The sequence below is a fragment of the Eretmochelys imbricata genome, chromosome 6, assembly GCF_965152235.1.
Source record: "Eretmochelys imbricata isolate rEreImb1 chromosome 6, rEreImb1.hap1, whole genome shotgun sequence".
In the NCBI taxonomy this organism is placed as follows: domain Eukaryota; kingdom Metazoa; phylum Chordata; order Testudines; family Cheloniidae; genus Eretmochelys; species Eretmochelys imbricata.
Genome location: NC_135577.1, coordinates 18,501,666 through 18,526,115, shown reverse-complemented (window position 1 = coordinate 18,526,115; position 24,450 = coordinate 18,501,666). Strand labels below are relative to the sequence as shown.

Here is a 24,450-nt window from a genome sequence, read left to right as displayed (position 1 = left end):
TTCTCCTCCCCCCCCTCACAAGGGAAAGGCACCTGCTGGCAGTGAGCTCAGCAGGCAGGGCCGTGACAGTGACACAGATCCTGTGAGCTCAGACAGCAGATGGGAAAGAACCCAGTGGTCGGCAGCGCAGTGAAAGGGACTGTGAGCTCAGGTATCATGTCTGCAGAGAGAACTAACATCCTTTTCTTTCCTTATTTTCCCCACAGGGTGGACTTTGGCCATACAACTCCAGAGATGGAGGCAGAGCTGGATGCTGTGAAAAAGATAAAACCTGGTTTGAACATAAAGATATAGCTGGAGGACTCAGTGGGAGCCATTGCACCAACATGGCTCTGGGATTATGAAATGGAGGGGTCTGGTAACATCCCCCCCACACACCCTTTTAGTTTCTCACTGCAGGGGGGTGACCCAGGAACCATCTTTGGATCCAGATCCTGTTCCAATAGCTCAGTCATTATTTGTTGTATGTTTCTTCCCCTACCCCTCACCCTCAATTTCATACAATTCCCAGTCATTAAGGCAGCATTCTGTGTCTGTCTCCAACATTTGTTTATGCCAAATGGATGTTTTTGGGTCAGTTTTGCTGCAGATCAATAAAGATCATGAATCAAGAACTAATGTTGCACTTCAGAGTTTGTATTTCTTGCCACAGTTTGTGCTGCTCCTGTGCACAAGAATTCTCCCATTCTCCAAGGCTGGGGGAGTCCTCAGGGTTGCTTCCCAGACCACTTTCTCAGGGTCCCAGTTTCTTATCCTTTATGGTCAAGAAGCTTGTCCAGGCAAAATGTCTGTTTGGGCAGCTAAAAGAGGGTTTGTTTACCCTTCTCTGGGTGTTCATGGCTTTATCAGAAAGGTGCTGTAGGTGGCCATAAAGGACCGTGAACACCCATTTGGGAGTGGAAAACAAAACAAAAAAAACTGGACACGGAGATGATGAAGGCATGGCCAACCACCTGGTTGATGTGCCCACACAGATGCTGCTTTCCAGCTATGCCTGGTGCATGACTAATATAGCAGCACAAGTGAAGACAGTCACCTCACAGCCACTCACTTGCTCACACAGCTACACATACTGCAGACCCTATCACGCACTGATTAAAATACCCCCAAGCACACAGACTATGGGGTGGAGTGAGACACAGAGAGCTCATATGTGCTTGTGGGGTTGGTCTGGGCAGAAGCTGGACTGGGCTTTGCCTAGCTCTGAGCTAAAAAGAATTAGAAGAAAATACACATTTTAAAAGCAGGTCATGTTGGAGAGGGGCAGGCTGGGGATAGTGGGGGACTGTAGCCCAAAAGCCCCTTGACCAAATGAGTTGAAGTTTCAACTGCCAACTCCACCCTAGGATCTCTACTGGCCTAGCAATTTTCAGGCCAATCTGACAATTCAGGTGGATTTTATATAAATTTTATATTAAAATAATCCTGAGACATGAGATATTTAAGGGAGAGCCCCAGGACCACTGGAAAAGTTATTGGCCATGAAATCTGAGCTTCCCATGCTTGTGGAGACAGAATTCGAAAGGCCATGTTTGCCACGAGGTGCTTGGTGACTGGTAATGCCTGGCTGAGAGGTAACTAGCAGTGAGAGTGCAGAGGTCACCCACCTGTCTCCAAATGCTCCTCATCTCCCCTTGTTCCATGGGGGTTACCGCGTATGTTTGTCTTTTGATTTAAAAATATTTCTGTCCGAAGAAACATGTTTGTTCCCTTTCATACTGAGGGCAGCTGAGCTCCGGAGCCCTGAATTGGCTGTTTCAGTGTGTGAGTTTATAGCAATTGGAGCAGCCGAGCAGCAGTTTATCCTGCTAACCCTGCGTTGTTTTACGTGGTAATTCCTCTCTTACCAGACTAGGGTGGAGCCAATTGGTTGCTGTGAAACAAGGGCCAAATTCTGCTCTCAGTTACATCTGTGCAGCTTCACCGAAGCACAGACGTTACATGGACAAGACCTAGGATCTTAGGGCTAGTGCAGGACAGTTCCTGGAGAAGCCAAAGTTGTTGCACGGGGGTAATTTACGGTGGAATTTGACCCTAACACATGAAGGAGTGATTCTCCCCTCCATGGCCCCATGTCCAGACAGCTGCGTCTGAGCAAAGCTGGTGTGAAGAGCGAATTAAACCTTACTAGGGACTTTCACCTGCTCTATAGGCCGAATACTGCTGCCATTGGAGTCAACTGCAAAACTCCCTTTGACTTTGTCTGGTCAGGAATAGGCTTTTTATGGGTCTGCTCCAAAGCCCACTGAGGTCAAAGGGAATCTTCCCCGAACTTTGGATTCAGCTTTATGTGGAAAAGCAACCTCTGGAGTAATCACCACGTCATATCCGCATTAGATTTAGAGCTTATGTTGGTGAGAGCTTTTTCCCCTCACTCTAAGCCTATGCCCCCATGGGCTTCACCTACTCATGTCCAAGAACCCACATATGCTTTGATGGAAACAGGTATAACACTGTGTGATGTTATTAATATGAACTGGGCCCATATAGATCATTGTTGCAATCAAGGCCCTGTAGTGGCACCAAATCTTGTATAAAGGGGGTCAAATAAGGTGTCTAAAACGAGGTTATGGTTTGCTGGTTATGATTATGCTATCTGTTTGCATGGATCATTTTTGTGTTTAAAGTTATAAGTATTGGCTCTATCCTGTCTGTATTTCAAACTTATGCTATGCTTCTGGGTGACACCCCAGACAATTTGGTGTCAGCACCGCCTAGCCTGCTCGATGGCCCATTAAGGACCATCAGCGATACAATTGACCCATTAAGAGAAGGCAGATACACCTTGGGACTCAGCAAGGCATGCAGGGACATGCCTATGGACAGAACGCTGAGATTTTTCCAGGCCAGTTGCTGGATAGCTTGTCTTTGGAACAAAGAAAGCAAGAGACTATAAAAGGCTGCTGCATCTCCTCCATTTTGTCTTCAATCCTGCTCCATACCTCTGGAGGGACTTTGCTACAAACTGAAGCTCTGAACAAAGGACTGAATGACCCATCCCAGCTGTGGATGTCCTCCAGAGACTTGATTTGAACCTACAGTTTATACTATCACTGCTGCAAGCCTGAACCAAGAACTTTGCCATTACTGTATGTAATTGATTCCATTTAACCAATTCTAGCTCTCATGTATATCTTCTTCCTTTTATGAATAAACCTTCAGATTTTAGATTCTAAAGGATTGGCAACAGCGTGATTTGTGGGTAAGACCTGATTTGTACATTGACCTGGGTCTGGGGCTTGGCCCTTTGGGATCAGGAGAACCTTTTTTCTTTTACTGGGGGATTGGTTTTCTTAACCATTCATCCCCATAACGAGGGGCACTGGCGGTGATACTGGAAAACTGGAGTGTCGAAGGGAATTGCTTGTGTGACTTATGGCTAGCCAGTGGGGTAAAACGGAAGTCTTCTCTGTTTGGTTGTTTTGGTTTGCCTTGGTGTGCATAGGACCCCCAGTCTTGGGCTGTAACTGCCCTGCTTTAAGGAACTTGTCCTGAATTGGTACTCTCAGTTGGGTCCCACCAAAGCCAGCATCGTTAAAGGCTGCGTAGATGCATAGCTCTGTAGCCACACTGCCACTGTAAGTACACAGCAGTAGCCCTGCCATTTCGGGGGTGGTGTCTCAGGGCTCTGTGTGTCACAGGGAGACACTGCAAGAACCGCTTAGCTGTGAGGTATTGATACTGTCCTCCGCCTTCACACATCTGCCTATGGCAGTTCCTGATCATGTCACTCTCTGATTGTTACTCCCTACAGAACTGGTTAGAAGACATGGAGCAATTGGAGGATGAGCTGGTTCGTCTCCTGTTCCTTATTAAGGGATAAATGGTTATGCAGTGAAGTGGGTGCTCAGCAAGATGCTGGATGGAATTTGGGCACATTTTCTGACACATCAAAGATGGCTGACCTTGTGAGGCACCGACAAGTCAATTCTGCTCACACTGTATAGATATGTGAATGCCCGTATTGTCATGGTATGCCCTTTTAGTGACTCTCACATCTGGCGAAGGAGAACCAACACAGTGTGGTAGGAATGAAGTTTTGTGCCGAATGAGACTATAGACCTTCATGGAGCACAGTGATGAGGTTTCACTAACTCTCCAGCACCAGAACACTTGATTCAGGGAAGCTGTACCAGTTCAGAAGTGGGTGACTCTTGCCCTGTGGATGCTGGCTACACCAGACAGCTATAGGTCCATTGTAAACCACTTTGGGGTTGACCCATCCACTGTCAGGGTTGTGGTTGTGCAGGTTTGTGAGGCAATGAACACTGATTTACCCACAGGTGGTTGCCATAAGAAAAGTTCCAGCACTACGAGTTGGTTTTCAGAGAATGGGGTTTCCGAACTGTGCAGGGCCATCGATGGCACCCATGTCCCAGTACTTTGCCGCTTGCACTGGGCAAGTGAATCAGTGAATTGAAAAGGTTACCAGTCAATTGTTCTGCAAGGCTTAGTGAATCACAGAAGCAGATTCCTGAATACAAACGTGGGAAGGACTGGAAAGGTTCATGGCACCACAGTGCTGAGGAGATCAGGATTGTACCTGGAGGGGGGAAAAGGATCTTTATTCCCCAGAAAAAAACTATGGTTCTGTATGGTGTGTCTTGGACAGCTATTATTTGAGGGGACCCCACAGGCATGAGCCCCTGACTTGGCTCATTGAACCTTGGGTCCAACATTGATGACCCTGGAACATTCAATTATTACATGCAAAGTAGCTGCAAAATCGACATGGAGAGCGCATTTGGTGGGCTGAAACATTGGTGTTGCCGATGCAGTCATCTGCCATTGTGGCAAACATCATTCATATAATTGTCACCTGCAGCACACAACATAACTGTTGTGAGGGAGAAGGGGATGCTTCCAACCAGAGTGGGCTCAGTGCAGGTCTGGTTTACAAACACCTGCATGTGCACAGTCATCCTGGCTCCCAACGGGCATGGGAATCAGGGCTGCTGTATTTTCACAAATCCTGGCGCAGCAGGGAGGCAGAGGCTGACATCTGCCTGTGCCGAGGGACACCTTCCCACCCTGTAAAGCTGCTGGAAATGCACAGAAGGGAACACTGGTACATACTTATGGGGCTACGTAGCTTTGGGAGGGTTTTGTTCCCTTGTAGCGGAAGGGCATTAGCTGTTCGTTCAGGAGATACTGCACACATTACAGACAATTCTAACAGGGCCCCTCCCTTGGATGACCACCCTGGGGTTGGGTTTGTGCTGTTGAGGGTGCCAGCTGAGTTGTTAGGCAGTCATTGTTCAGTGTTTTTGTCTTCACTAGTCACACTTGTTTAGAACACTCTTGCAGTGGGAGCACTTCAGCTTTTTTAATGAGCGGATGACGGGATACTTTGGGTGGGGAATACTGCAGCCATTGTGGGTTTTTTTACTTTATTGTCAACAGTGCAAAGTGCAATTAACAGCTGTGAACACTAAACCTGATATTGCTAAAGGTTTTGGGTGGGGGTCATAGTGGGTACAGATCAATGCTATTATTGCCAGTGTATTCCTTCTGTCTTTGTTATTGTTCTTGCGGGTTGATTTTCAACATGTGTAAAAAAAGCCCTTAAGACACTGATCAACCCCTTTTGTGTGTTTTAGACATCTGCTCTGTAGAGAAATAATAATGCTTTTTAAAGCGCTTTCCCCATCCAGCCTGTGTATCTGTGAGACTTAAGCTGTTTCTGAACCACCTAGGGAATACTGAAAATATTTGCACTATGATGCACCAGATTTTTACACACTATTCCATTATGTGCAGTAGGAAGCTTGAGACCGCTTCAAAAATGAAAAACCATATTCAGTTCGTCATTAGGATGGAGGACCAACACATAGTTAAAGCATAACTTTTATTAAAAAATATGTGGTAGAAGGTTTAATGGAAAGATTGTGAAATCTTAAGAACTGGGGGTGACCCGTGTGAGAGGTTTCCGGGGACAGAACATGGTGGTGTTCCAGGTTTCCTGCAGGCTCGGTGTTCTCCTCCTGATCAGTCGTGGCGGGTGTCACTGTAACAGGATCCTCTGGGTTGGCAGCACCTGGATCGGCAACTGGAGGAGGAGGTGGATCATGGAGTAGTTCTGGGGTCTTGACAGCAGATGGACTGCACACACTTTTTATCAATGTTGAATGAGCCTCTCCTCTAGGGAACACTCCCATTCCCTATGGCATGTCTCTGTGTCCATGAAATGGTTTATAAGTGTCTTCTCCTGCTGAAATGCCCACTCCTGCCGTGCCCTGAGGAACTCGAGATGCTCCAGGTCTCTCTCTCCATCCCTACAAGCAGCTCCTCCAGGGTCCATCTCTGTCTATCTCTGGGGTGCTGCTCCTGCCCTCCTGGTGACATGGTTTCACTCTTGGGCACTGAAGGTTCTGCCAATTGAAAGAGAAGGAAAGCATGATACTTTTGGTCTTTGAAACGTGCTGAGAAATCCCCCCACATTACATGACTTTGCTGTAGAGGCCAAAATTTTGATACTTTTCAGCATTCCAGGAATGTCATTCTCTCACAATCCTGCGTTCTCAGAAACCTTTTGCAGCCCATGAGGAAGGAGCAGAGGCTAGTCATGGTAAGAAAACTCTACTAGGCTTTTTAACAATTTAAAATGTTCATGGTGTTTCAACAGGGGTGGGAGGAGGTGGAGGTAATTTCTTTCTGGGGCTAAATCACCAGTTTACAATTTCTTCCCTTAAGGCTGGCCAACATTTGGAGAACATAGCAGTTTTCAAAGTACAAAATGGAGAAGAGAGGTGGCTTTCCAGTCCTGTGGAAGAGATCTGGCAATCTATGCCAGAGAGATGCTTCCGCTAATGGTTAACCATTCTGCATACTGCTGAATAGAGGGATTTGGTCATCTGTGAAGGTGGACCAAGCAGATTGGCACTGCCGGTGAACCTGAAGGACGAACTGGAGTTTTTGCTGCAACAGAAATTGGCTGAAATATGCTTACAGGGAGGAAAAGTCAGTGCACAATACTTTAAGTGCCCTTGATCTTAAAACTGAGAATTCAGCACCAGAACAAGAGGGGATATCAGTGAGGGGGCATCGTAACTTACAAGCCTCAGGTCCTGATTCCTGACACAGCTCGGGGTCTTCTTCAGTTTGTCGTTCCGGGCGGGGGGCGGGGACTTCTTCAACCTGCTCTTGCAGGTACAGGTGTAGAATCACATGCTCCTTGTCTTCTGAGGTGTCCTCCACAGTCCCTGCTGCCTCCTCTCCCTGGCCCTCAGCAGTGTCCTCTTGGAGAATGAAGCCAGCGTGGTGGAGCAGGGGATCATGAGCCCTGGACAGCACCTGGTTAAGCTCCTTGTAGAAGGGGTATGTACGATGAGCCCTCCTGGGGGAACTGCTTAAGTCTTTGTCAGCCTGTACAGGAGCCTCAAGTGCTTTATGCATTCATGGCATGGGGGACAGAATTTGCTGAATGCTTCCTGCTCCATCGTCCGTGAAAGTTCCCGATCCAGGGAAATGTTCTTGCTGCTCTGGGCAAATTCATGGAGCACAGTGTGCTGCACCCATGCATTGATCAGCACTTGGGTATGCTTGGTCGGCCAAGTGGCTGCTTTCAGAGCAGGATCCATTTTCACCTATAAGGTGCGCAGTGGAAAGTCATTCTCCTTTCTGTGGCCAGTCAGTGCCACACACTACCACCAGTGCTCAGGGGGCAGGGACCTAGACTGGGAACGGTCAGGAGGAAAAGGGTCATTGTGGGAATGGGGGTGGAGGACTAATGAATCTCAAGAGCTGGTACATTCCCCCTGTTCAGACTGAAAATTGGCCCATGGGTCTGGCCCCACGCCACTGTTAAGGCATGTGCTTACCCATGCCCCTCAGGCTTGCTAGCTCCCTCGCCCTCTGCTTGCCTTGAGACAGGTGCTGCTGGAGTTTAAGTGTGGACAGTAGGGGGCTATAGCACAAGCCAGAGCATAGACATATGTGGTGTCACTAGTGAAGCTGTACCCTAAAGCAGAAGTCAGGGTGAGTTGCGGGGGTGACAGTCTCATTCTCTGGCTGTGTTAGAACATCTCCATCACCAGGGTGTCCCGCGTTCTATGCAGTCTGGCAGGGTGAGGGCACCTCTTCCAAAGTGCAGCCAAAGAGCATCTGGTGACACCAGCGGATAGGAGATCCAACCTGCATTTCGTAGACGGCTCGAATGTCCCAGGCCTGTGAAAGTAAGGGGGAGGGGGCAGGAATAATAGCTAGGAAGCTGTATACCCTCAAGGATTCTACTTAGGGTGGTTTAACCTGTTTCCTTCTCTCCTGTTCAAAGAATAGGGCTAAATAGGCTTTATTAGGCATCTCTTTTGTTATTTTCATTGCTCAATCGGAGCTGAAATCACTTGTGGCAGGATGGTGTTTCCTGCACAGAGCTAAAATCTCTAAGAGTCTGGCCAGCAGGGGTGGCCGGCGAGAGCAGCGATGCAGGGCGTGGGGGCAGCAAGCAGGTGGCTGGCCAGCAGAGAGGCATATGAGCGAGTAAGATATCTCTTATCCCTGCTTTACCCCCTACCCAGGGTGGGAGGTGAATTCTGCAGATGCACCTCTGGGTTTGCACTGTCCAAGGGCAGCAACTGTGAGCGGGGTGTAGAGAAGGGCAGGGCATGTGAAGGGGACTTTTGGTCACTGGACTTAAGAACCTGAGAGGAAAAGGACACTGCCCAACCTACTTGGGGTAGGTCTTTTACTCATGGTTTATGTTAATGAACCCTGTTTGCGGTGTTTTCCCAAATTAATGCCAAGTTACTTCCCTCCTTTTATTAAAAGTTTATTTTCTACACTCAGACTCTGTGCTTGCAAGTGGGGAAGTATTGCCACTCCGAGGTGCCCCGGGGGGATATGTAAATTTCCCAGGTTACTGGGTGGAGGCTCGAGCCAGTTCTGTGTTGAATCGATGTAAAGGAACCCCTAGATATTCAAGCCGGCCCTGGCTGCTGCTGGCTCCCCCTAGCAGAAGGGTTACACGTCGTACCAGAATCCTATATCAGAGGTGTGGAGGAAAGCAAATGTTGGACCCATCTTTAAAAACAGTGCTAAGGGTGAACGTGGGAATTACAGAACCGAAAGCCTCACAACTGTACCTTGTAACGACACAGTTTGTGCAAAGGAACAGTGTGCTGCACTTGCCTATTGGAATTCTCTGGCATGTCAATAAAAGAGCAGGTAGAGGAGAACCAGCTATTATTATTTCAAAATAATAATTTCACACATTCATTGAAAGTCCCTCCCAAAGACTATGAAGGAAACAAATTAGTCCTAAGGTGAGACACAATATATTATCACAGATGGAAAAACTGGATAAGAAACAAAAAGCAGAGTAGAAATAAATCGCCAATCTTTGCTACCATGAAAGATTCACAGTTTCAGCGGGTTCCAGAGGGTTCTGTGGTCGGAACACGGTTTAGCATATATATTACAATCTGAAGGAGGGTGAGAATAGCGAGATGCCATTTGCAGAAGAGAGAAACTTACTAGTGTTAGTCAAGCGTAGGGGGGAAGGCTGGTGAATGGGCAACATGATGGCAGATGAAATTCAGTAGTGACAAGTGCAAAGTAATGCACATGGGAGGGAATAAGTTGAATTACTCGTACACATCGCTGGGTTCTAAATTAATTGCAGAGCTAGTCAAAAACAGCCAATTTTTTCCTGTGAAATAGTTTATTTCAAAATGTCTTAAACTCTTCTCATCATTGTCCTGGATTCTGCTGATCATACATTTCTCCTTGTGCCCCTTCACACCCCTTATACATTATCTACAGTTCATATCTTCTGATTTATATTCATTACTGTCAATGTCCCCTTTGTTCCATGTTTTTTATAGCTGCCTTCACTTCCCCTCTAAACCAGGTCCATTTTTGAGAAATGTTTGCAAAGCTCTTTAGTGGATAAAAATAACGGAGTCATAGAAATGTAGGGCTGGAAGAGATCTTGATGGGTCATCTAGTCCATCTCCATGGTGAGGCAGGACCAAGTAAACCTAAACCCTCCCTGACAGGTGTTTGTCTAACCTATTCTTAGAAACCTCCGGTGATAGGGATTCCACAACCTCCCTTGGCACCTGATTCTAGTATTTAACTATCCCTTTGCCCCTGCCCCAGTCTGTGCACATCAGGCTTAGTGATCAGAGCAGTGCTGGTTAGATGCCAGGAACAGCCCTCAGGAATCTGGACTGGAGTCAGGAACCAGGAGTCAGAAGCAAGGGTCAGAGCCAGAATCAGGAATGAAGTAGGGCTGAAGTGGACAGGGGCAAGATAGGAGCAGGACTGGAGCAAGAATCAAGGAAGGCTAAGAGGAGGAAAGGTACAGAAGAGATCACAGCTGCGGGCGTGTGCGTTGAGTAGCCAACAATCTGCTGCTGCTGACCTTAAAAGCAGGCCTCTTGGCTCCTTTCAGCCAGTCAGGCAGCCTTACTGCACCCCGGCTCAGCTCATTAATCTGCCTCGAGGCTGGGCTGGCTAATCCTCAAGTTCAGCTGAAGGAGCTCACTCCTAATCATATCCAAATCTCTCTAGGGTCCTTCTAAGGGGCCTGGGCCTATTGGGCTGAGCTTGGTGGAAATCCTGCAGTAAAGCTGGTGCATGGACGTTCTCTGCTGACTCCCATGACCAGTCAACATGACCATAACCTCCCCAATCTCCTAAGCAATAAAGCCTACCCCGCACTCACTTGGAGGCCAGAATATGTCAGACTCGGTCTTCCTCTTGGAGTGTTACAGGTAGTGGTGGCAGGTTGGACAGACCAGGGAATGGGTTTTCTACATAAGGTAGAATAAGAGGCACCATGCAATACTGGATGGGTTTCCACTGACTCTGCTAGCTGCAGTTTGAATCTCACCAGGTTGATTTGCTCCAGATTCTTGAATGGCCCTATGTATTGATGGTCCAACTTGGCAGACAGTCCTGTTGATTTGAGGTTTCTGGTTGACAATCAGACCCTCTCCCCCATGGTAAAGTTAGGTATGGCCTGATGGCCCTGATCAGCAGAGTGCTTGTCATAGGCGTCTTTGGAGGCTTCCAGATGTTCCATGAGCTCCTGCGTGGTGCAGATGAGTAGCTCGATCTGCCACTGCATGGACCAGGGAAACTGTTGATAATGCTGGATGGAAACAGGGGCAGAAGCTGAAGTTGGTGTAGAACAGGCTCTGTTGGGTAGAGGCACAGACCAAATTATTATAGGCCATTTCCACAAAAGGCAGCAGGGAGACCCACTTGTCCTGATGATAATTTAGGAAGCAGTGGAGGTATTGCTCCAGAATCTGATTTACCCATTCTGGCTGTCCATTAGTTTGTGGATAGCATACAGATGAGGTAAGAAGTTCTACACCTAGGAGCTCAAAAAATGTGCTCCCGAACCGGACAATAAATTGTGAGTATTAACACAATGCCAGTTGGAAGTCTGCAGAGCTGGAAGACATGATCTTAAAAAGAGGCGGTCTGTCTCCAGGGTGGATGGGACTATGCGTGAAGATACAAAATGTGCCATCTCGGTCAAAGATCAACTGCCATGCAACTGTGGAAACAAGGCAGATCTGCAGTCAAGTCCAGAGACATGGTGAACCAAGGTTGGCATGGGGTGGGCAGGGACTGGAGGAGGCCAAGTGGCTTCACGCTTGGGTTCAGGAGCAAAAAGTTGGAAGAGCTAATGTATTTCTTAACAAAGGAGTACATACCCAGCCACCCGAAGTTCTGAAACCAAGCTCCATGTTTTAGTTTGGCCAACATGATAAGTGAGCGGTGTATCATGGCAAAGTTTCAGCATTTTGAGTCGAGGCAGAGCATCGGGACATAAATGTACTCTTCATGATAGAGGATACCAGGCTGCAATTGGAAACACGATGGACTGAATAGCTGCATATTGTCCAAGGCCTGATGGATCTGGGTAGCGAATGTGTCATGAGGAGCAGGGACTGAATGATGGACATTAGGCTCTTGTCCACAGTTCCACTGAGAAAATTGGTTGGCTTAAGGACCGTCAAAAGAGGCTTTGTGTGTGATTCAGCATATTCATCCTTGTGGGACAAGACGTCCATCTTTCCATTTCTAGCACCCTGACAGTAAGTCACAATGAACTCGAATCGGGCAAAGAATAGTGACCAGCAGATCTGATGCTGATTTAAGTTTTGGGGCCATGAGGAGATATTCCACGTTCATTGAATCAGTAAGTTCCTTCTAAGAGGTGGCACCACTCAGCAAAGGCAGCCTTCATTGCCAGTCGCTCCTTACCCCAGATATCATAGCTCCTTTCTGCCAGGTTAACTTTTGTGACTAAAAGGCACATGCGTGGCGCTGATTATTAAGGGAACAAATAGGCCTGCACAAAGCAATGGATATCTATAACTGTACATAAAATGAGGTTAAGGGATTCTCATCCCTTTTTATTATTGCCCTTAGGCCTAAGTGCTTAACCAATATTTGGGGCCTTGCTGGGTTGTGTCTGTTAGGACAAGAAGTTGATTATAGAATCAGGAATTGATTCAGTGCAATCTTGTTTATTTACAAAGAATGTACACAAAGTTCTGATTCCTGAGCACGGGAAGAACAAACAGGAGGCAGTTTTGCTCAGAAATCCATGCCCTGCCTTTGAAGCGAGTCCTGTGTCCCAAAGACTAGGTCCCTGCATCTCCTACCGGGGCTTCTCTGGGTTTCTGGTCTCTCTCTTGACTTTGTGGTTGCTTTTGCCTCTGACACAACAATCCATGCCTCAGTCCCAGGTTTTGCCATAAGTGTACAGGAAACCCATCTTATTCTCTCTGAGTTAATTCTCGCTCAGTCTTTCCCTTGTGGCTCAGGGTCTTGAGCAGTGTCGTCCGTTTTGCCTGTCTTACGCCATAATTCCTTCCATTTGGCCTGAAGGAAGGGCGACTAGCACACCTCCCAGTTTCACAGAAGTCTTTGCCTACAGATCAAAGAAATGCTTGCTGGCAGGCATTAACGTCTTCCAGCATAACAGTATTCTATTGAAGTTCACCACAATTCCCCAAAGTTCACCGCATTGACATCATGTTTTGTTTACCTATAAACGCTGACTCCGCACCTGGGAACCATAACGATTACATTGAGAAATGGAAACAGCAGATATAAGGAGGTTATGAACTAGCATCATAGAGCTTGTCTACATGGCTATGCAGATTGTGTGGATGGGAGGACTTTGGCTTCCTCGACTATGGAATGCTGTTCTCATAATAAAGTCTGCTTGGAAGAGATGGGCCCATCTGACCAAGAAGGGGAACAGCATCTTCATGCACCGACTCGCCAACCCAGGAGGACGGCTTTAAACTAGATGCAAAGGGGCCAGGTGACAAAAGCCCACAGATAAGCATTAAAAAAACAGATGATCTTATTAGAGGGCTAATGTTGGGGGAAACTACAATAGGGTCATAGGAGCAAGAAGAGGGGAATTAATGGGGGAATCTGTTCAACTTCTTGCATATGATTTGTCCAAAGGCCTTCACGGGAGGTGCTGCGAGGTAGAATACATAAGATTTGCAAACTTCAGAACCCAGGATAAGGCTAAGAAGCCTCACCTTTCAGGTCAACAAGCCAACAAGGGCATTGCAGAACATGTGGGATCCCTCACCTTGGGGAGAAGAAGTCCAGACATCAACAAACCGGCTATGCCAGACTTTCACCAGTCTCCCTGCACCCTGTAATATCACTCTAGGAGAAGTGCTGTGCCATCAACATCACTGTCAGGCTCCTTAACAGCAGTTCCACATTCTAAGTGATGAGAATCCAGACAACTGCGAGCACTGAAGTGTTCACAACCGCTCCCCCGCATCATCTTAAATGTCTTATTTTCCCCTTTTTTTCTATTTTTGTCTTGGTTGTGTTAACTGGGAGATGTCCTAGCCCTTTTTTATTCTCTAACCTGATGGTGTGAAAGCGTAGTTTTGTACATGCATGCAGCATGTGCGTATGAGCACCAGTTGAATCCACATCAGGAAGCTGCCTTAAAGAAAGTTTCCCATATGTAAGTAGCCCTAAAACAGTCTCAAAGACATGTTCTGTGCTGTGTGTGTTTAAGGCCTGAGAAACAAAGCTGTCCGCTGTAAATTGCTAAATAAGAGATGTCAAACTTCTGCTTATCAGAGTGTGTTTTTTTAAAGCCTGAACTGTAACAGCTCTGGGAGAGGGGAGGAAAGTTTTCACCACCACACACTGAAATGTCAGGAGGAAGCTTTTGTAATCGGCTCTGAGCTTGTAGTTCAGACATTAGATAATAAACTGCCTACAGTATTAAGATAGTTAACCAGCACCAAGTTATAGATTTAATTGATTGAGTAAAATTCTTTAGTTGGGATTCATACCCAAAACAGTCACCTTCTTAGATCCCTTCTTAGGATTAATACAACAAATAATCAGTTCTTATTAATCTGATGAGGTAACTAATTTGGTGACATAATTTTGATCCAACATTGAGACTAATTTAATTGGGGTTTGATTTTGGTTGAGTAGTTGCATTGCTCTAAGCGTCATTTAGTTTCGTAGTACGATTAATAGCTTCACTTTGGTGATACAGTTTGTTGGTGTAATAGTTTAAATACAATTTATAAAACTGATACCAAAGAACATTTCTTTCAATAAGCAACATGGGTCTACAACCTTGAGGATGTGCGCAGATATAATTGGATGAACCTAAAAGCCTAACCAGCTCCATATAATAAGTCTTTGGGTCTCACAACCCTGACAGTCTCTTCCACCCCTGTGCCTATGGAGGCTGAATGTGTAAATTCAACAAGCTCACAGAACGGGAGCATATTTTTCCCCATATTGTGAGGTTCTCACTCTTTACACCAGTCAGGAGAATATACATCCGGAGTCCTTGGTGATGGCAGAGATGCCTTAAAAGAGGCAGGTCCCATCCCTAGCTGTTGTCCCAGCTAGGACGAGAGCCAGGCCAGAGCGGTGTCGGTGCAATGGCTTCTGCTCACCAATTCTTCCATATACGTATGACCATATCAGGTTTTCTCTTTTTCACAGCATCTAGCTCTCTCTGTGTTTCTTCATTTACATTGACACTGCTCAAACTGTGGGGGAAAACAAGTCAAGAAAAAGTGTTAGATATAATAGCCTGAGAACACAGTCCCTTTGAAGCACAGTTAGCCGCACTCCATTGGTTTCAGTGAAATCATCTCTGGAATGGACACAAAAGACTATTGCAATGAATGTTCGGACATAACTATCTGGGCCCTTCTTCTGTCCCCATCCCAGACATTTTTGGTCCACCCCATCTGCACTGGATTCCCTCGGGAGTCTGACCATACCTGTCCTTTCCTACTGAAGAGGTTGCTGTTGAGTGACATGCGGAACTCTCGGCCCACTTAGAGGAAAGGAGATGCCAGCATGTGAAATTTATAGCAAGCAAGAAAACAGACTTCAGCGAACTTTTTTGTTCCTGAATTATTAATCTATAAAGTTATTGTTTTAAATCTAAATCATCATGGGTTTTGGTTGTAACATTCCAGAACCAAAGGCTGTGTGGGGGAAATTGAGGACTGTGTAGAAAACTGGACGTTGTTTAAATATATTTGCTATCTCAATGCGCCACAGAACTTACTTCCATTTTTTAATTCCCATCAGTCTTTTATCTTCCTTTATTTCTGGTCCTTTTAGTTCTCTCTCTTTTATAGATTTGCCTTTCCCCCTTCAGGCCAGTGGTACAGAAATTTCAAAACATTCTCTTGTAGCTGTTGATTTAAAACTCCTAGCTGGCTGGCTGTGCTGGATTTAACTGAAACCCTGGTAGTTTTTATGAACTAAGAAGATCTTAAAAATGGTTTAAAACTGCCTGACATTGTTCTGGAGGAAAAGGCAGATGTCAGTTGCCTAAGGAGCCAGCTGGACCTTCCAATCCTACCAATATCTGTATGATCTGCTGACCAGAGAGACAACCAAGATGAGGAGGAGAGGAGTGAAGGAACGGGGTTGCCATCATAGACAGAAAAAGAAATTAAACAGAAACAATGAGGTGTTCACTTTGTATCGTTTCTCTTTTTTCCTTTTTCTTTTTCTGTTTGTCTGTTTGGCTTTGTCCCAGAATTATTTGTTGAAATGGTGGTAAATTATCCTTTGAATGGAGGGCTATTTTAATTCAATTGTGAAACACCCCAGACTTCTATTCTCAGTCCTGCTTCCTGAGTAAAATAACTGAGATTCTAACATAAAACTATGCTTTTGAGTGCTCAAACAGCCACTTTATTATCCCACATTTAAGCTAGTTGACCTGCATGAATAATACATTTTTCAGGTTGGTGGCTGAACTGGGCAAAGGGGAGGGGGAAGGTCCATTTTGAACCAAAACCTCACTTTTCCATTTTTTTTCTTGAAAAGAATCAAACAATTTTTTTTGGTGCCAAATGAAAATTTATTTGATCTGAAAAAAAATGCGGGTCTTTTCCTGTTTTTGTTTAGTTTCTTTTTAAGTGTTTTTTACCCTCAAAAAACCAATTAATCAAATTAGCTAAATTTCTAAACAAAAGATTGTTTCAAAGTGACAAGTCAAATCTTTTGTTTACAAAAAATCAGCTTTTTATTCTTCCAAAACTATTCACCAAATGCAACCTCCATTTGCAAATATTTTCATCCTGAAATTGCATTTTTCTGCAAATTTACTATTTGAGCAAAAAAATTCTCCCAGCTCTACTATTATCACAGCAGAGGATCTCTCTTCCTTTCTCTGTGGGAGGAGACTAGGTGCCAGTTCTTGGGTGCATGGAAAATAACAATGTGACCCAAGGAGAAAGAGCTTAAATCACACCACTATGTGCCAGATTTTCCAAGGAACTCAGCACCCACAATTGGGGCTGGATGTTCAAGGGGACTGAAGTCCCATTTACCCAGGGTGCTGAGCTCTTCTGAAAATCTGACCATAAAAGTCACAAGCTACTGCATGCTGAGGACTTTAGAAAGCCTGGCCCCATGTGAAAGGAACACCCGCGAAAGGAGCCCACTGGTAACTTACCCCAGTTTCTGCAGTTTGCAGTTTGGGTGTTTCAGTCCTTCACACAACTGTTTCACACCTGAGTTGTCCATTGTTTTCTCTCCCAGGATCAGCTCTGTCAGCGTCTGGTTGGTGCTGAGAGCAGAGGCGAGATCCCCACAACAAGCAGCTGTGAAATGGCAGCCACTCAGTCTGCAGGAGCCAGAGATATACAAAGATTTGTGACTGCCTATTTTTGCCCCATTCACCGCCATCAGCAGTCTTCGTTCTAGACATGTACAGATAAACCATAGTGCTCTGAGAGGAGGCTTGGGGATTATTCATAAATTCTAAGGCCAGAAGGTTCTCCACTTGTGAGGTAACTCCCTTCTCTTCATGTGTCAGTATAATAATCCCTGCATCTGTAAATCTCACTCCATGCATTTGAAGAAGTGGGTTTTTTACCCACAAAAGCTTATGCCCAAATAAATCTGTTAGTCTTTTAAGGTGCCACCCGACTCCTTGTTGTTTTTGATAAATAGCGTGTAACTCTCAACACCACCATGTTAACAGGCACAGACTAAAGGGAACCAGCTGGTACTTACTGCAGTTTCTGTAATTTGCAGTTTGTATGTTTTAATCCTTCACACAGCAGCTGCACTCCTGAATCTCCTAGGTTGTTCCACTTTACGCCGAGCTCTGTCAGGGTCTGGCTGGTGCTGAGAACAGAGGACAGATCCCCACAGCAAGCAACTGTGAGATCACAATACCCCAGTCTGTAGGATATGAAGATATACAGAGAGCAAAATGACGACTCGTTTATGCCCCATCCTCTGCATTTCTCCTCCTTGATACCTGTATGTAACTCTAAAGTGATTCTTAATTTAGAAGCAATACAGAAATCACTTCATTTTGATTCAGATTACAAAAAGACCCCCTATATGAGGCTCTAGACCAGGTGAGCAAACTACGGGGTGAGCAAACTACGGCCCACGGGCCATTTTAAGCCAGCCCTCGAGCTCCCACTGGGGAGTGGGGTCTGGGGTTGTCCTGCTCTGGTGCTCTGGCGCTCCAGCTGGGGAGAAGAGTCGGGGGCTGCTCCATGCGGCTCCCGGAAGCCGCGGCATGGCCCCGCTCCAGCTGCTGCGCACTCCAATGGCCCCCTCTGGCGCTCCCATGGGAGCTGTAGGGGTGGTACCTCCTGCACCCCAACCCCAATTTTGTGAGCATTCACGGCCTGCCAGACAATTTCTATTCTCAAATGTGGCCCTTGGGCCAAAAAGTTTGCCCACCCCTGCTCTAGACCTCTAACACACATTTAGTGCTACAACCAAAACCCCAGTAGCATTAAATTAATTATTCTAATAGGAACTCATCCATCCAGCTACAGAAAGCACCTTCCCACTCCTCAACCCTCTCTAAAACCCCAATCAACCAGAGCTCTTTGCAGCATTCCCAGAAGGTCCCTAAATGTGGGGTATTTTGGACTGGGGGGAAGGGCAAGTCCCAGAGCCCTCACAGAGGCCAGCCATCCCTTCTCTTTTATAACAAACGGGGGCTCAGCTCAGGCTCCCATGCTGACTGCAGTTGGGGCAGTCTGGTCTAGTGACAGATACAATCCCTCAGGTAGGCCAGTCCCAGATCATTTAGGGCTTTACAGATCAGAATCAGCCTCTTAAACTCCAACCAGAGACCAATGGGCAGCCTGTGCAGATCCTGGAGCCATGTGCTCCCAGCAGGATGCCATGCTCAGTAAGTGACCTAGTGCTGTCTACACTGGGGCTTAGGTCGGTTTAACTGAGTCTCTCGGGGTGTGTGTGAATTTTTCACACCCCTGCATGACATAGCTGAGTCGATCTAACTTTCTAGTGACGACCAAACCTTAGCGAGTAAAATAAGCAGAGGATCTACAGAAAATGTCTATGGGGCATGAAGAGGCTCTGTGTGACCCAACTTCTATCTAGTAAAATACGACAAATCTACAGTGCAGTGAGGTCTCTCAGCTGTACGTGGGAGGAGAGTAGGTGTTTTTGGGAGGTCATTAGACGAACCAGTTGGGATTTTTTCAGTGAAATAGTTTTTCCATCAGAAAATGCAGATTGGTCACAAACTTTTTATGGGCATGTCTCAGTGTTAATGAAAGTTCTGTCGGGAAGGTCTTTCCGAGCCAGGCTGGACTTTCTGGGCAAAACTACAGCGAGAGCAAGACTAGAATAGCCAGTAGCTCCATGGTTGGGGCATTCACCTGGCTTGTGGGAGGCCCAGCTTCGTCTCTTCACAAATCAGGCAGAGCAGTGGCTTTGCCCCTGTGCCCCCCACACCTCAGTGAGTGCCCTAACCAGTGGGAGATTGGCTAGTTTAGCTCCTCTCTCTCTAAGAAGGTGTTTTTTTCGTCACAATGAAGAACAGGGGGAAATATTGAGTTTTCACAAGATGGAAAACAGTTTCCCGCAGCTGTCAGGCGTACGGATGTCCCAGTAGAAAAAGCTCAGGTCACTGTAGTACAATGTTAATTAGCACTGTCATAAATATAAAGGGAAGGGTAAACCCCTTTAAAATCCCTCCTGGCCAAGGGAAAAATCCTCTCACCTGTAAAGGGTTAAGAAGCTAAAGGTAACCTCACTGGCACCTGACCAAAATGACCAATGAGGAGACAAGATACTTTCAAAAGCTGGGAGGAGGGAGAAAAACAAAGGGTCTGTGTCTCTCTGTCTATATGCTGCTTTTGCCGGGGATAGACCAGGAATGGAGTCTTAGAACTTTTAGTAAGTAATCTAGCTAGGTATGTGTTAGATTATGATTTCTTTAAATGGCTGAGAAAAGAATTGTGCTGAATAGAATGACTATTTCTGTCTGTGTGTCTTTTTTGTAACTTAAGGTTTTGCCTAGAGGGATTCTCTATGTTTTGAATCTAATTACCCTGTAAGGTATCTACCATCCTGATTTTACAGAGTGATTCCTTTACTTCTATTTCTATTAAAAGTCTTCTTGTAAGAAAACTGAATGCTTTTTCATTGTTCTCAGATCCAAGGGTTTGGGTCTGTGGTCACCTATGCAAATTGGTGAGGATTTTTACCAAACCTTTCCCAGGAAGTGGGGTGCAAGGGTTGGGAGGATTTTGGGGGGAAAGACGTACCCAAACTACGTTTCCCAGTAAACCCAGTTAGAGTTTGGTGGTGGCAGTGGATATTTATCCAAGGACAAAGGATAAAATTAATTTGTACCTTGGGGAAGTTTTAACCTAAGCTGGTAAAAGTAAGCTTAGGAGGTTTTCATGCAGGTCCCCACATCTGTACCCTAGAGTTCAGAGTGGGGGAGGAACCTTGACAAGCACAGACTGCAGGAAACCATCTGTTACTTACATTAATTTCTGCAGTTTGCAGTCTGGATGTTTCAGTCCCTCACACAGCAGCTGCACACCTGAATCTCCCAGTTTGTTATCCGCCAGTTCCAGCTCTGTCAGGCTCTGGCTGGTGCTGAGAACAGTGGAGAGATCCCCACAGCAAGCAGCTGTGAGGCTGCAACTCCCCAATCTACAAGAGACAAACACACAGAGAGGGACCTGATCACTTGTTTCCTCCCTGTTGGGTGTGGTTCCCTCACTGATGTCGGTGTCTGTCTGGAGAAGGTTTCATTTCCATTCTGGAGGGAGGGAAGGATGTGCCACTAGCCACTAGCCAAATACTCGGGGGCTAGGGACATCCCAGATCCTCAGTGACTGAGGGGTTAATTCTGGCTTCCTTCCATCTATCCTTGCACAGGTGCTCAGGGAAAGGGCTATCAAAACAGTTGCTGGGCGCAGAACGGCTGTGGATTGAGATGGCCGCAAATCCAGGCTGAGCGAGCCTCAGGCTGGGGTGGTTTATGGTTTGATGTGTTTAAGTTGTTTTGCTTTGCTGACTGAGATTTGTTTCTGCTGAAATATCCTTCCTGATTACCTGTCTTGCTGCCGCACAGTGCTAGGACCATGGTACCACCCTGGACACCTGCTGCTCATGCTGCCTCTTCCCGACTCTCAGTAAGACATTTGCTGTTGTAGCTGAGTCTTCAGAGCCTTAATGGCCCTGCAAGTTTCGCCTGAAACTACCCCTGGGAGGATATATATCATATGGGGTCCCGAAGGGGTCTGTCCTGGGTCCAGTACTGTTCAATATTGAAAAAAGGCTAATATCAGTGTAGAGTGTATTAGCAGGAGAGTTGTAAGTAAGGCATGGGAGGCGATTGTCCCACTTTACTCATCACCGGTGAGGCCTCAGCAGGAGTACTGTGTTCAGTCTGGGGCATCACAGTTCAAGAAAGATGTTGACAAATTAGAGAGTCCAGATGAGAACAACAAAAGTGAAAAGAGGTTTAGAAAACAAGCTCCACAAGAAAAGGTTGAAAGAATTGGGCATGTTTAGTCTACAGAAGAGAAGGCTGAGGGGCAACATGATAACAGTCTTCAAATATGTGAAAGGGTGTTATAAAGAGAATGGTGATCCATTGTTCTCCATGTCCACCAAGGGTAGGACAAGAAGTAATCAGCTTAACCAGCAGCAAGGGAGATTTAGGTTGGATATTAGGAAACACTTTCTAACTATAAGGATAGTAAAGCCCTGGAACAAGTTACCTAGGGAGACTGTGGAATCCACGTCCTTGGAGGTTTTTAAGAACAGGTGAATCTCTGTGAAACACCTGTCAGGGATGAGCTAAGTTTACTTAATTCTGCCTCTGCACTGAGGGATGAACTCGATGACCTCTTGAGGTCCCTTCCAACCCCACATTTCTATGGAGTGGAAGGTGCAGGGCCTGGGGCTGATGGGAGCGCAAGCATTACAGTTCTGTAAACACAGCAGCCAGAGCTACCATGCTAGCAGGTACAGACTGAAGGAGACCAGCCGATACTTACAGTATTTTCTGCAGTTTGCAGTTGGGATGTCTCAGTCCTTCACACAGCAGCTGCAGTCCTGAATCTCCCAGCTTCGTCCCCCAAAGGTTCAGTTCTGCCAGGGCCTGGCTGGTGCCGAGGGCAGAGGAGAGAAACCCACAACATGCAGCTGAGAGTCTGCACCACTCCATCCTGCATGAAATGAAGAGAGAATGGAAAACTACTCATTTCTGACCCATGCACTGTGTTCCCCTCACAGATGTCCATGTGAGTCTAGAAAGATCTATTATTCTTGGAGTGCAGGGAGAGACGACAGCGCTGTGGGAAGAGGCCGGGGGGAATAAAAACACGAAAGGTCATTAGTATAGATTTCTTCCATGCACATCTGTCAGGCAGGGTTTAACTCTCATTTATGTTGGTGTAACTCTGGAGCAAATCCATTGTAGTCAATAAAGACAGGCTTGCAAATACAGAGCAGCTGAGAGCACAGTCTGGCCCGTTATGTTGGTTACCCAGCACTCCACAAGTGACTGTTCAGTTGAAGTGAGGGGAGGGGGCGGGTTGTGAGGGTAATTTTAGTGGGTTGGGAGGTGTAAGGTCATGGCTGGAAAATAGTTCAAACATTTTCATTGCTAGCACTCTGGATCCCTTCTAGTTTAAGCAGATGGAGCCAGAATAAACTCTCCAGCCCTGAAACGTTCCCCAGGGCCACGAATATTCATTACCTGTCCCTTGTAAGAAGAGACACCCTTAATCCCAGAAGACAAACTACCTGATCATTCTCACCCCCCACATTGTTGAGGATACAGTACCTTCCCCCCGTTACAGCCTCTGTCTAGCACAATGGGAATCCTCAAACCTCTCAGCCCCCACCCTGCCAGTGAGTGACAGACGCAATAGAAATGTGTGACAATGACTGGAATGCGGAACACCGAGGTCTTGCTTTACATGGCACCGTGACTGAACAGATTAACGATTTTTAACTAACCGTCTGCTTTTAAGGCTGTTTCTTCCCTGTATGAATTAAATAAACTAGCTGTTTATGAAGAAAACTAGAAAAAAAAACAAGAACTCAGTCCAGTGGCACCCGAAGGACCCTTGCACAGGGCGGCAGCCAGGTTTGGATCAGAGACTTTCAAGTACACAGAACAGATAGTTGCCACCTGAGATGAAATACTAACTATTTATCCTATGCATGGACCAGCCTGCAGAGAGGGGGTTTCCAGTGGGTCACATAGCTATTGACCATACAGCAGTAGAAGGCTGGATGCTATTTGACGTTCAGATAGCAGGCAGCTCCCTGTGATGATGCACCGTGTTGCTATCAGTGGATATGTGCTGAGTGGGACACTGGGGTACAATGAACAGGTGTCCCAGAAGTTGTCATTTCCTTGCTTTTAAGGATTTGTGTTGAGCGGGTGTCCCACTCACCCAGCCATAATCCTTTCTAAATAAAGATTTAGTTTATGGAGTATCCCGGTTTAATACCACAAATGTAGGAAGGTTTGGGGGGGAGGGGCGAGGAAAGGGGGAGCAGGGATATTTGAAGTGGGGTTAATGGTGTGTATGGGGTCCCAGCAGGTCCATTTCCAACCTGTCTAACTCCAGCACAAAGGGGCCTGTGTTCTTGGTTCCTACCTGTCAACTGCCGCCTCTGCTCTGCCTGCCAAGACGTGGCTCCTTGGAGCTCTGAAGCTTTGACAGAGGCTCTTCTGCTCCCAGTCATCCCTCAGTGTAAGCCCCCAAACTGCCACAGCAAACTCCTTCTCCGAGCAGCTCTGCCCTGTGTGGAGGGAGCTGGGCCGCACACCCTTTGATTTTGGCAGCAGCACCATTGCTTCTCCTGCTTCTCCTTCCTCCCTCCCCACAGGCCGGCTGGACCTGGATGAGAAATTGCCTAAAAATGGAAATCCCTTCCCACAAAAAAATTTCCATTTTTGAAAATGTTCTGCACCAAATTGGGACAAAAATTCAAAATATTTTGTGGGAAAGAACTTCCAGAAAAATTCCATTTTGGGAGAACCAAAATGATTCCCTAGCTGCCCGCCTGGCTCCAGGGCTGCCTGGCTTCCCAGACGTCTGGAAAGGAGACTAGCTAGGGAACTGGGCAGACCAGGAGAGCTGGCTGTTGATCTGAGAACCCGGGAAACCTAGGGTCTTGCAGTCTCTCCAAGCAGAGAGGCTGGAGCTGACTTCTCCATACTTTTTGCCACTGTTGTTGGGGTTGTATGACTGCCAGGTCACGCACTGTGCCTAGTGCGACAACAGCTGGGAGATGTACCTGGCGGCAGTTCTGGGAGGGGGTCACCTATTCTAGAACCCTCTTGACAAAGGCAACATTGAAAACCTTAAAGCAGGTCAGTTCGGCTTTTGGCAAGGAAGCTGTCAACTTTTGCAAGCCCCCTACATCCCAGGAGAAGAAGAAAAGCTGCCTTTACATCCAGGGCAAACACCACAAGTTCTCAGCTACTGTCCTGTAGCTGTCACCTCTGTCTGGGCAGGGACCCACGTCCCTCTTCCTCCTGACCAGGGGTTTAGGCTTTCTCCTTTTCCAAGGCAGACGCTCACTGTCCTGCCATGACAGCATCAAAGCAGCTGAGTGCAGATACCCCAGGACAGTGAGTGACACAAGCTGCCTCTGTTTGAGACAGTTGTCAATCAGAGT

The 24,450-nt window shown here is 46.6% G+C and overlaps 2 protein-coding genes across 2 annotated transcripts in view; one reads left to right on the top strand and one right to left on the bottom strand.

Moving 5' to 3' along the window:
• Positions 1 to 294, top strand: part of LOC144266498 (NACHT, LRR and PYD domains-containing protein 12-like) — a 121,802-nt gene extending 121,508 nt beyond the window's left edge. The window contains exon 12 of the mRNA XM_077819932.1: positions 207 to 294. Within this exon, the coding sequence (XP_077676058.1) occupies positions 207 to 294 (88 nt within the window). The remainder of the gene's footprint in view (positions 1 to 206) is intronic.
• A 14,607-nt stretch (positions 295 to 14,901) lies between these two features.
• LOC144265516 (NACHT, LRR and PYD domains-containing protein 3-like) overlaps positions 14,902 to 24,450 on the bottom strand; it is a 41,852-nt gene continuing 32,303 nt past the window's right edge. Inside the window, exons 8-12 of the mRNA XM_077818161.1 lie at positions 21,807 to 21,977; positions 20,281 to 20,451; positions 17,524 to 17,694; positions 16,961 to 17,131; positions 14,902 to 15,026 (exon numbers count right to left, since the gene is read on the bottom strand). Of these exons, the coding sequence (XP_077674287.1) occupies positions 14,927 to 15,026; positions 16,961 to 17,131; positions 17,524 to 17,694; positions 20,281 to 20,451; positions 21,807 to 21,977 (784 nt within the window). The 3' untranslated portion in view covers positions 14,902 to 14,926. The remainder of the gene's footprint in view (positions 15,027 to 16,960; positions 17,132 to 17,523; positions 17,695 to 20,280; positions 20,452 to 21,806; positions 21,978 to 24,450) is intronic.